A 13,019-nucleotide genomic window follows, 5' to 3' on the forward strand; every position below is an offset into this window, starting at 1 on the left:
ACCAGGGAGTACCAAGTGCTGAAGCGCAGGTTGGTACTGCCTCCCTTTCTGTCCCAAACTACTCTCCCAGCGGGTCTCCTGACAGACTCCTGCTTGGGCCACCGGAACTTCCCGGTCCCTGTGATCCTGGGACCTGGCTTTAACTCCTTTCTCCCCAGTATGGGACCGAGGTCGCCATGAAACCCGCAGCGTAGACCTCCCTCTCCAGCCTGGCTCTAGTGCTGTTGGCTTGGGACTGAGGATGGGGTGAGGGTCCAAAGGGAGAGGCCAACAGGGACAGTAGGAATGCTGTCCAGGGACCCAGAAGTGCTTCTGCCTCATCAGTTACTATAAGTCCCCCTTTGGCTTAGAACAGAAAGAAAACAGGAGGAAGCATGAAAATGAATGGAGACGCACTATTCAAAACCAGATGCCATGAATGTCGGTTGACCTAGGATTGGCCTTCCTTTATCCTTGACTGGGGAACAAATGTCCCTGGCCTGTGGGGAGGACTAGGGTCCTAGCAACCCGATGTTAATTGGGCTCAGGCTCTTTCTGGTTGTGGGGTGTAGCATGCCTTTAATCCCAACACAAGGGAGGCAGAGGCAGGAGGATTTCTGTGAATTTTGAAGTCAGCCTGGTCTTCTTAGTGAACTCCTGGACAGCCAGGACTATACAGAGAGACCCTGTCTCTGTACTTCAGTTTCCTATAAATGGTGTTCATGGCACCATGGTGCCTTTGCCTACCGGAATTATTAGCAAAGATGAGAAAACTATAAGAAGTTTGGAAGCTGGGTGTGATGGTGTACAGCAGCAGTTCCAGCATGAGGCAGGACAATGGGGCTAGAAGCCAGCTTTGACCACATAGTGTGTTTGAAGCCAGCCTCAGCTACATATAGAGAACTAATTAGAAAACATCAATGAACGGGTTGTGGTGGCACATGCCAGTAGGATTTGCTGAAGGAGGCAGAGGTAGGAGGATCATGAGTTCAAGGCCAGTCTGGGCTACACATTAAAAAAAAAAATGAATAAACAAAAAATGGCCCCACAACAACAAAAAGATGCTAAGGTTCTGGAGGTGTTGTGAAAAGCAGTGTAGGGGTCATTGTGGCAAGAGGACTATTTCCTCCCTTCACCCTATTCTGTGATCCACAGAGAGCACAGAGTTGAGAGGCCAAGTGAAGCCTTGTCAAGGTCAAGTGCTCATCAAATATAAACAGATTTCTGTATTCTGTTTGAGTGCCTTGAGCTCTTCAGGGTCATCCTCACTCTGGATCTAAGAGAATGTTCATTCTTTGGTCACATCATTGTGACCATGAACCCTGATGAAACTTTGTATCCTTGCATGAATATCGCCAACACTGGCGGGGTTTCCACCAGCACACAGAAGACAAAAGAGCCTTGCCTGAGAGGGAAGTATGGGCTTCTCCAACTAGGCATGATGGTAGGGGCCTTCAATCCCAGTACTCAGGAGGCAGAGGCAAGCCTCTCTGTGAGTTTGAGGCCAGCCTGATCTACACAGTAAGTTCAGGCCAGGTAAGGCCAACAGCAAAAGAGGAGGAGGAGAAAGAAAGACCTGTGTTCTTGGTCTTTTACTTAAGTTGTAAAATGAAGTGGGTTTTTTGTTTTACTCATTTGATTGTTTTGAGACATGGCTGGCTCATTATGTAGCCTTGTCTGGCCTGGAACTCCCTCTATAGACCAGGCTGGCTTTGAACTCTCAGAGATCTGCCTTGCCTCTGCCTCCCAAGTGCTTTGACTGAAGGTGTGTGCCACCATCAAAATGAAGATCTTTAAAAAGCTGCATTTTTAGCTGGGCGATGGTGGTGCATCCCTTTAGTCCCAGCACTCGGGAAGCAGAGGCAGGCATATCTCTCTGAGTTCAAGGCCAGGCTGATCTACAAAGCGAGTTCCAGGACAACCAGAGCTACACAGAGAAACTCTATCTCAAAAAACCAAAGACAGAGAGACAGACAGAGAGAAACATGGAAGCACAGACCTGCACCTGCAATTCTAGCACTTGAGAGAAGGTAGAGGTGGAAAACAAAGTTAAGGCCATCCAATCTGGGTTACATAAAAGAGAAAGACTCTTGAACCAAGTAAGAATGAGGACCAAAACCCTGATCTAGAACTTTTTTGTTTTTCTGTTTGTTTGGGTTTTTTGCTTGTTGTATTTTTAGACAGGATTTCTTCATGTAACAGCCCTGACTGGTTGGCTGGCCTGAAACTCACTGAGATCTGCCTGCCTCTGCCTCCCAAGTGCTGGGATTACAGTGCTTCCACCATGTCCAGCTCCAGATCTTGAACTTTTTAAAAAGGGGTGTGTGTTTAGGTGTATGTGTTTGTGGGCATGCATGCCAGCCTAATATGTATGGGTACATGAGGAGGCTAGAAGATGGCCTCAGATCCCAAGGAACTGGAGTAACAGGCTGTTGTGAACCCTCCAGATATGGGTGTTGGAAACCCAGGTATAGTTTTCTGGTGGAGCAACAAGTACTCAACCCTGTGCCATCTCAGCCTTCTTATTTTAATGTCAGGGTTTCCAGTACTCTAGGCTGGCCTTGAACTTCATATTGAGCTGAGGATGCCCTTGAACTTCTGATCCTCCTTCGTCCCAAGTTTATAGGTATGTATCATCCTGTTTGGCCAGACTTTTTTTTTTTTTAAAAGACTGAGTCTCATTCTGCAGCCCAGACTGCCTGGAATCCTTCAACTTGGCCATCTTACTACCTCAATCTCATCTGACTGCTAGAATTAAGGAAGCAAACCAGGTGCCCTGCTCCAGACCTGCAGATGTTTCAACTCTTGAACTCCATGACATTCTCCTAGGGTTAATGCTCAAGAAAATGGCTCAAAAACTGCTTGCTACAGTGAGCCAAACATTGGTCCCGCTTGCTTACGCTAATGTCTTCCTTCTTCTTTTTTTAAAAAATAGTTTTTCAAGACAAGGTTTCTCTGTGTAGCTTTTCCCAGGCTGGTCTCGAACTCAGAAACCTGCCTGCCTGGGCCTCCCAAGTGCTGGAATTAAAAGCGTGCGCCACCACTGCCTGGCTTAGTACCTTTCTTTGTAAAAGTAGATGCATATGATTTTCACAAGTGGATGACAAAAATATTAGGATTAGGTTCAGCCTACAATGGAGGAAGCACCCAGAGATTAGGGATTTGCAGGGGCACCGGGATAAACCTGGTGGTTTAGCCTTCATACCCGCTCTTCCTCTATGAGAATGGATGCGAAGTTGCGTTTGCTTGCTTTCTGCTATCATTATTCTTTAATGCTTCTTTCGCTAATTTCCTCCCAGCTAAAATAATAACCTTCCACTGACGATGGGCCCTCTGCGAAGACTAGGGCAATCGGGCCAAACCCTCCTCACCACGCCTGCGCGACTTAGCGAGACTTCCGGCCACCCGAATGACCACGTGATCAAATAACGTCACTGCGCATGTGTGCCGATAAGTTGGACTGAACCACTTTACCCGATGAAAGGGGTACACCGTCTGTGTTTCAAAGTTTAAAACCGATTATCTATCTTAATCATCTAATATCACAAAATTTTAGGAAGTATGTAATTGAGTCTGAGATGGAAGAAGATGAAAAAGTCGAGCGGAAATACAGACAAGCATGGAGTGGAGCTTGGGCTCTCCCCTTCGCAGATAATGGGAGGAGCCCGCGGCCAGCAAGCTCTTTCCTTTCGCTGCTGCGTCCGCAGCCATGAGGTGAGCGCGCGCGGCTCTCGGTTTCTCGGCCGCTGGGGCTGGCAGGGCTTGTAGGGGATCAGGGCCGCTACCCGGAATGGCGAAGGGGAGAGGGAGGCGGGGGTGGTGCGGCCGCACCGGGAGCTCCGGGAGGACGCGAACACGCACGGCCTGGGGAGGGTGGGGTGCGGGGCGCCGAGGCCTGGAAAGGTCCACGGGCGCTGCTCTCCGCCCGGCTCGCGGCGCGGGCGACCACGCGGATAGTGCGGCGGCTGCTCGGCAGGGAGCGGATCCCTGGCGTGCCTGGAGCCTAGCGGACCATGGCCATGTGACGTGGAACAAGTCTCGGGCAGGCCCGGGCCTCCGTCTATCGAGGGGGAGCCCCCGGGCTAGCTTCCTCTCGGACGGCTGTAGCAAACTGGAAGGACGCTGGACGGCGTTTATTACTGTGACAAAGAGCCCAGAAAGCAGAGAGCTGCGCCTGTCCTCCTGGGTAAACAGGCTTCGTCACATCCTTGATCCATTTAACACTAAACCCTTAACTAATTACTTCTAGATACCTGAAAGGGCTTAAAGCCCCCTTTTAGACAGATAGCTAAGGCCTAGTTTGGGCTTAAGGCTCTTACATCTACATGCACTGCCCACAGCCTTAACAAATCTTGATTTGGTAATGGTTATTAAGGAACACGAAGGGATAGCATAAATCTTTTTTTGGGGGGACTAGGAATTATATTTGGCCTTAATGACGATATATAGATAATAGTGTGTATTTTGTCCATTTTCTTAGGTAATGTTTGGAGGGAAGATTTTGCTTGGAGTGTTTGTCGTTGTGCAAAAGTGGCTTCCAGGGCCTGATTGTGTTTTCTGTTTTCCAGTATGCTCAGGCTACAGAAGAGGCTTGCCTCTAGCGTCCTTCGCTGTGGTAAAAAGAAGGTCTGGTTGGACCCCAATGAGACCAATGAAATCGCCAATGCCAACTCCCGTGAGTAAAGTTCACCCTCACCTACCTGTATCAGATAAATGAGGGCTTTTTATGGGCCTGAGGAAGCTCACATTCTAGGGGAGGTGTAATATGGGCTAAAATATCAGGTCCTTTTATTGGCATTTGCTTGAGGATAGGTTGGAGGTTACTGTGACCATTCTGAGTTACATTAATAAACTGTGCAAAGTGAACATTTTATAGCTGCATGGGGGGTAGTGAGAGATTGAGGCTCCAAGACAAAAGCAGAGGGGTAGATGACATTGGTTCCAAGTCATCCTTTGTTAGACCCACATTTCAGGTATACTAAGTATGCTGTAAAATGTTTAAAAGCTTTTTGCTATGTTTTCTTTTTTGAGAAAGGGTTTCTCTGTGTTTTGGGGACTGTCCTGGCACTCACTCTGTAGATCAGGCTGGCCTCAAACTCACAGAGATCCACCTGCCTCTGCCTCCTGAGTGCTGGGATTAAAGGTGTCCACCACCGATGCCCAGCGTGAATGTTTAAAAGGAAGAAGTGCTTTTTTAATGACAACTATACCAGGATATTGGCTCTTTGAGAATGTTGGGTCATGGACATAAGCAATGTCTCTCCCTGAATTTGTGGCTAGGCCTTTGGTAACTAAACAAATGTGTGTTGTGTGTTTCCAGGTCAGCAGATCCGGAAGTTGATCAAAGATGGGCTGATCATCCGGAAGCCTGTGACTGTGCATTCTCGCGCCCGATGCAGGAAAAACACTTTGGCTCGACGGAAGGGCAGGCATATGGGCATAGGTGAGAATGGGCTCTGCCCCCACCCCTTTTTAAGTAATGGGGTAGCCTAAGGACCTGGGTTCAGTTCCAGTCATTGACGAAGACTTTCTTTCTCATCTCATTTTGTGCCATTATTTTACTACTTTGTATTTTCTTGGGATGTAAGTTAGCACTAGTACTGGGTATTTGTTCTTGGGAGAAAATGTTAATAATGTTAAGTCTGTTATGCTATAGTTTATACTGGATATTTTAAAACTGGGGGTTGGAGAGATGGCTCAGAAATTGGGAACACTTTGTGCTCGTGCAGGGATGGGAGTTTGATTCCCAGCACTCGTGTGGGTAGCTCAGACACCAGTACATAGGCCCCCCGCCCAGCTTTTAGGACCCATTTTCTAGGCCAGTTGTTTAAAGAGATGAGGGTCACACTGCATACAAAGCCACCAGCATACTACCTTTTGTCCATTGTAACCGCATGCCTATAGAATAAGAGGACAATAATTTCCATGTTAGGTGAAGCAGGTGGATCGCAGTTTCAAGGCCAGCTTTGATGCCCTCACTCCCCAAAGGAAAAATTGCATTTGTGTTTGTCCAGACACTCTTCTGTATAGCTCTGATTGGTCTTGTGAAAAACCATCTGCTGTTTGTTTTCTTATTCAGTAAGTTCAGGAACTAAACGTTTGGAGTGAGCTAAGTGAGGTACAGCTGGCTGTCTCTTGTAACTGACTTAAACAGTGGACTTGGTCTTACATAGAGTCCTAATTCTTGTGCAGGTAAGCGGAAGGGTACTGCCAATGCGAGAATGCCCGAGAAGGTGACCTGGATGAGAAGGATGCGGATCCTGCGTCGACTTCTCAGGAGATACCGTGAATCCAAGAAGATTGACCGCCATATGTAAGCCTGCCATCTGCCACATTGCTGGCTGTCTTTTTCATAGATCTGTCAGTAGAGAATCTTGCCAAGGGAGTTGTCTAATTCTAGTAGGGTAGTTTTGTTTTTGGTATCCCCTATGCCATAAGAATAGCCCATGAATCAAATTTGCCAGGAAAGTTCCATGTAGGAGCTGCTCGAGAAGTCTTGGTTTGGAGCAGTAGTCACTGTGGTGATGGAAAGAATCTGGGTAGAAGAACAGCCCACAGTGTCAGCCTCTGGTCCCATCGATCACCAGAGCTGTTCTTGTCACCTGCAGGTACCACAGCCTGTACCTGAAGGTCAAAGGGAATGTCTTCAAAAACAAGCGGATTCTCATGGAGCACATCCACAAGCTGAAGGCAGACAAGGCCCGCAAGAAGCTCCTGGCGTAAGTTTCTTTTAGAGTTAACCTGGGGTACAGGCTGACCTTCGTTTGTTGTAACAATACTAAAAAGGGACCTGTGCTGCCTGATGCTGTGAGCACTGCTATTGAATTCCTGCTCCTTTGCCCTGTACATTCCCACACTGCCTACCCATCTGTCTGCATTGGCCTAGTGAGACGGGAGCTGCTGATCCTCTGGCTGATGAAGCTCTTGAGGGTTAGAGATCTAGGATGTACTTCTGTCTTCCGAGATGCTCACCTGTCCCCAAACTAACCATCCTTTTTCTTATGCTAGTGATCAGGCTGAGGCTCGCAGGTCTAAGACCAAGGAAGCACGAAAGCGCCGGGAGGAACGTCTCCAGGCCAAGAAGGAGGAGATCATCAAGACTCTGTCCAAGGAGGAAGAGACCAAGAAATAAAGCTTCCCTAGTGTCTGTACATAGTGGGCTGCCTGTGGCCTCAGGAGGATTAGTTATTAAAATAAAACAAGCCTTTGTCTGTTGCCCTCTTATTAGCCGTTTTGGCTGCTGTTTCTTTAATGATCCGAGGATCCCAGTTAGTCACATGAATGAGTCTTGTGGACCATGGGAAGGGGGTGTTTCTTTAGGGCTGTGAGCCAACTTAGAAGGGATGCAAGGAATGGCTTCTACCCTTGCCTTCAAAGTACTTATTTCAAAACTGCCCTTTATGGACCCATGATGACTTGACACTTAGGGTTCTAGCTCTTACAGATGATTTAAAAAGGCCAGCCTGGCCTCAGTCCAGGTTAGCTTAGAGCTAAGTAGAAGAACCTGTTAAAAGGATTGCATGACCTACACAGTTAAGACCCTGCCAGTTCCTCCAAGGTGGTGATACAGGCCAGTAATGGCTCTGTGGGTAATGGTGCTTGATCCCAATCCTGAATATAAGATGAAAAAAAACAGAAACTCCTGTTACAGTGCCCTGTTACAGAAGCGGCACCTAGGAATTAGTTAACCTATTTTTCTAATTCATGGGTGTAAGTGATAATGCATCCATTCTCCAGAGTGGCTGAGATAGTGGCCTGGCTAAAAGGTGCAAGTCACAAAAGTACTCGACTTTTTTTTGGGGGGGGGTTCTCTGTGACTTTAGACACTGACCTGGAAGTAACTCTTGTAGACCAGGCTGGTCTCAGACTCAGAGATCCACCTGCATCCTGAGTGCTGGGGTAAAAGGCGGTCGCCACCACCCCAGGCACCGGTTTTCAGTACTTGCTGTGAGACAAGCGCCACTTTACATGGACTTGCACTGATTCTTTAATCTGCTGTATAATGAAGTAGGGTCAGCCACCTCAAATATGCAGATGAGAGGGGAAGTGGTTGTGCAGTGAGGTGAACTGGGGTTTGGTGTCATGGGACACAGCAATCTAGACTGATTGCCTGGTCATGAAGGCCCCCAAGCCTTAGCAGGAGCCAATGGGGTGGGGAGAGGAGCAAAAAACTGACTCTTTGAGACAGGATGTCTAGTGACAGGTCTGCCGTGAGAATTCTGGTTATCCTGGGAAACTTGGGCTCTCGTCTTCACAGTCCCTTTTGCAGGAGATGTGGGATGACGGGAACAAGTGAAGAGTTGACACTGAGAACAGTGGGCAGCACAGCTTTACCTCCTCAGTTCCAGGCAGGGTAGGAAATGGTTTCTCAGAAGTTCGCCCATTCCGCCATGTGCAAGGCTTGGCACAGAGGGACACTGTAGCAACCTGCATTTGCTTACCTTGGACTTAACTTATCCTGACAGTAAAGCTTTCCAAGACCTGGAAGTGTGGTAGCCTTTGCCAAGCTTAACTCAGCCCAAATCAGGGAGAAGGTGTTGGAGACCACCCCATCCCAGATAATCGGGTTATGTGACCCGATATGCTCTGGGCCCACTCTACAGGGACTGGTTCCGTTGTAGGCCAGGAGATGGTGCTGTTCGCTCACTGGTGGCTGCTTTAGTTGTAGGGTAGGGCTTCACTGGAGTTTTTTGTTGATTGGTTGACATTGGACTGTTTTGAAAGGTTATGGTTAGTTTTAACGTCAACCTGCCACAAACTATACCTACCGAGTATGGAGTAGGGAGACTCAGCTGACGAATTCTGACGGCCTTAACAGATGTTAGGAAGACCTACCTCCAAATTTGGTTGGCACCTAGAAGTGACCCAGATCAAAAAGGATCACTGCAGAAGGAAGATTAGTCTCTTTCCCTGCTTAGTCTTCCCTCTAGGACTGCTAATTCATGCTGCTGCTTTCACTGAAACCAGAAGCGGTATTTTCAGGCTTCCATTACTGACTAAGGACCAGTGAATGGCTCTCTAAGAACTTTGGGGGTTTTCAGTGCCAATGGGACTGCTGAGGTGCCTAGGCCCTCAGTAAGCAGCACCCTCCACAGTCTTTGCTTCCCTGCCTGCCGCCAGGTTCCTACCTTGAGCTCTTCCTGGCTTCCCATGGTAAGGGGCTGTAATCTATAAACTGAATGAACCCTTTTGGTTTCGGTCACAGAAACAGAGAAGCAAACTAAGCAAAGTTGGAGGGTATCTCTCAGAAAAGCCTGTTTAACTGACTTTTCTCAGTTCCCTCAGGACAATGGCCCTGTCACTGAGCCACACTCCACCGTGGTGTCATTTCTTCCTGAATGTCACCCCAGGCCTGTAAAGTACATCCTTCCTGCCATGAGCTCTGATAACTTTTACAGGAAAATAAATGGAAGGAGTGTACTTTTCAGGGAGCCCCAATCATTAAGAACCCAAATAACCATCAAATCCATTCCAGGCCTTAGAAATCCAATCAATTTAGCACCCAGGGTACAAACAGTATGTACTTAGCCTGTGTTCCAGCTCCAGCTCCACCCACTCAACCCCTCCAGCCCTTAACGATGCAGATGCAGCCTTTCATTCAAGAGTAAGTGACTTGGGAGAGATGCTTAGCAGTTTAGAGCTTTGCTCCTATGCCAGAGGACTTGAGTTTAATTCCCAAAGGCCACAATGGATCCTCACACATGGGCATCCACACACATGTAACACACACTCACAGAAACACATAAAATAAATTAAAAATAAAAAATCTTTAAAAAGTGTGTGACTAGCCCAGTAGGGTGGTGGTGGCACATGCCTTTAGCCCCAGCACTCGGGAGGCAGAGGCAGGCCTGGTCACAGACTGAGTTCCAGGATAGCCTAGACTGTTTCACAGAGAATCTCTGTCTTGAACAACAAACAAGAAAAGGTGTATGACTACCCAGGCATGGTGGTACGTGTAATCCCAGCACTCAGGAGCCTCATTGTTCCAAGCTGGCCTCAAACTCACAGAGATCCACCTGTCTCTGCTCCCTGAGTGCTGGGAGTAAAGTCATGAGCCACTGCCACCAAGCTACTCAACTTACTCTCTAGATAAGGAGCTGAAGCCCAGCGACTTCCCAGAAACTCAGCATTGTCTAGTTACTGGTTCCACGCAAGTCTGGCACTGGGCTCCCAGTTGTTGGTATGACATAGTGAAGTACCGTGTGCATAGACACAGAGCAGAGCCCCAGATGTAGGATGGGAGCTGGAAAAGGGCTGGGAAGGTGGGGCTGACTTTGGCTTCCTCCTTGGTGGCATCAGTGAAGCTGGCACAGGGACAAGCTAGGCCATCTCCTATAAAGCACAAGAGGCTAAGTCTACATGTGTGTAGCTATCTTCCTTGAGTGTCTCAGCAGGTCCCTAGTTGGTCCAAGCCCTAGGAGACTGAGGCATGCAGAAGGCTGAAGCGAAGGGAATAGGCTAGCAATGTGATGGGATTACACAGAAAACCTCACTGTCTGAATCTTCCCCGTCTCCAGGTCTCCAGCATCGACTCCCTTGTCCCTCTAGGTCTCCCCATCTCTGGCTCCCAGATTTTCCTTTCTTCATCTCCCTTGAACCCAGGTGGGGTGTACCAGGTGAGCTCAGGAAGAAGGGCATGTGTAGGTCAGAGATGGTACTGGAAGCAGATTTCTGGGGATCCCCAGGCCAGTACTGTTGCTGGCCCAGCCAGATTCCCCAAGAACAGGCACAGAGGAGGGCAGAGGCCACAGCGGGGACACCAGCTGTTCCCAGGCCCTAGGCTGCAGGCTGTCAGTGGCCCAGCCACCCGAAAAAGCTGCTGTGTTCAGCAGTGCGGTAAACAGTCTGGGGGTGGGGGGAACTCCAGGCCAGCTGCTGGCTGGTGGCAGACACTGGGCATGCATAAGGCTTGAATTCAACATTCCCACTTGTCACCAGTGAGGTGGGAGCATCTATTTCTGGAGCCCCTGGTCCAGCATCTCAGGCTGGCCTCCATCCCAGTGGCTTAAGGCACTGGGGTTCACAGGACAGGGCAGTAAGATGTCTGGGCCACTGATTGCTTGATAATCAGGACAAGTAATTAGCCTTCTCTAGGCATTAGTTTTCCTGAGTGTGAAAGGGACAGGTTTATGTTGTATAAAGTGTGTGACATGATGTGACGTCTGGCAGACCACTTACCATCTCTACCACACAGTCCTTATCTGCCAAAGGGTTCATTATGGCTTGGGTCAGTGAAAGGACCAAATAGAATGAAGTTCTGGCGTGCTCTGTGGGCCACACCTGGTGTTTAATTATGTGAGCTCCCATGGGGGCAGCTATGGCGATGTACACCTCAACTACTCGGGAGATGGCCTGCCTGGGTTACATAATTCTCTCTATAGCCTTCAGAACCAGGCATGTTGCCTCACACCTGCAATCCCAGCAACTTCCAGGCTGACGCAGGGAGAGTATTGGTTTCAAAACAAGACCGTGTTTCAAAGAAAAGAAAGCCTTCAGACTTGGGGGGTGAAATTACCTTGCAGTTCCAGGGCAAGGGATTCTAGGAGAGGGCTGCCCTTCTCTTCCCACCCTCAATCTCTGTGGCTTTCACTGGATGAAGGGGCCCAAAGGATGATCACGGAGGAGGCCCCACAGTCTGGTCCCACCTCGCCTACCTAGAAGGTGGAGGCGGGACCCAGACTCAGATGGGTGAGGGGGTTCTTGTCAAGAGAGGCAGATCCCCATCTTCTGTGGTCTGTCAGCACTGCCGCTGCCCTGTCACCCCCGCAGCAGCCTCGGGCTCGCTTGCTCCCCCCTGAACCTATAAATAGCCCAGGACACGCGATCCCTGAGAGTGACGTGGCCGGGCAGGCGCGGGCAGGCGGCCGCTTGGCTGGAGCAGGTGGGCGGCAGAGGGGCGCGCGCGAGCCCCCTCTTCCCGCGCCAGGCTCCCTCCCGATGACGGGCGCTGCTGAGTCATCTCAAGCCCTCAGCGTCCGTCCGCCACTGTCCCCTCCACCATGTTTGAATCTTGGGCTTGGGGGCTGCAGGGAAAGGCCGATGCCTTGCGTTACAGCACCACCCGAGGCCGGAGCAGGCGGGCTGCGTCAACAACTGCACTGTGGGTCCGCCCCCTGCGCGACTGTGGCGCGCACGGAACCCAGACGTGACCTCAGCCCCACCTCCCCGCCTGACTCTGTTTCCCTCCTTCCTCTGGTCATTCCCCCATCTTTCTGTGGTCTCCAAGCTAGCGTTTACCCGTCCTCTCAGCGATCAAAGACCTCTCCTACCCTCCCTCTACCCTTCTGTCCTTAGTTCCCCCCCCCCCCACACACACCCGCCCCCATCTCGCTGCCGGGTTTTTCTATCCCAATCACATATACAGAGCAGACAAGCTGAGACAAGAAACATTTAATTTTGGGCCTGGGGACTCAGCAACTCCCCCGCAGACCCGTCATGCAGCCTCATGTACAGTGGGCATTGGGCCCGCCCCGGGGATTTTGCTGGGGGGGGGGGCTCATGGCAGCAAACAGGGCAGTGTGGCTTTAGTCCCCTCTTAGGGGAGAAAGTGGGGCGAGGAGTGTTGGGCGGGAGAATCTGTGTCCTTTCACTGTATGGAGGGCATGACTGTGCCCACAACTGGGAGTGGCACTGGCTGACATGGTCAGGGCACAGAAGGAGGCTCCGAGCTTGGAGGGAGGGGCTGGCACCAGGGGAAAAAGCAGCCTTTGAGAGAGAGGTCCTTTGTCCCGCCCACAGGGGCCTGGGGTTCCTAGACCCCTTCTGGTGGCCAAAGCGAACTTTCCATATCCTTCCTCTATCTCTCAAGGTATTCCTCCCAGAGTCAGCCTGTAGGGCCTGGTGAGAAGGGTAAGTTTGGTTCATCTGAGGGCAGAGCTTTTAGAGAGACCAGAACTCACAACCACAGACTACCCCGGCTGGCTGCTTCTGGTGATGGGGATTTCTGGAGTCTTAACAGAGGAATGTTTTGACAGAACAGGGGTCAGTGTCTTGTTCTCAGCTGGGTCTGTGTCCAAGCTCTTCTTGGACACCAATTTCTA

General features: G+C 49.9%; 1 protein-coding gene across 1 annotated transcript; it reads left to right on the top strand.

Moving 5' to 3' along the window:
* The first annotated feature begins 4,510 nt into the window (after positions 1-4,510).
* Rpl19 (ribosomal protein L19) lies at positions 4,511-7,194 on the top strand. The gene is made up of 5 exons (XM_051175605.1): positions 4,511-4,654; positions 5,300-5,422; positions 6,172-6,292; positions 6,588-6,698; positions 6,988-7,194. Exons 1-5 carry the CDS (start codon positions 4,549-4,551, stop codon positions 7,109-7,111), a joined length of 585 nt encoding a protein of 194 aa, XP_051031562.1. The 5' UTR covers positions 4,511-4,548; the 3' UTR covers positions 7,112-7,194.
* The last annotated feature ends 5,825 nt before the right edge of the window (positions 7,195-13,019 follow it).

This window comes from Phodopus roborovskii, unplaced genomic scaffold (assembly GCF_943737965.1).
Source record: "Phodopus roborovskii unplaced genomic scaffold, PHOROB, whole genome shotgun sequence".
Taxonomy (NCBI): Eukaryota; Metazoa; Chordata; class Mammalia; order Rodentia; family Cricetidae; genus Phodopus; species Phodopus roborovskii.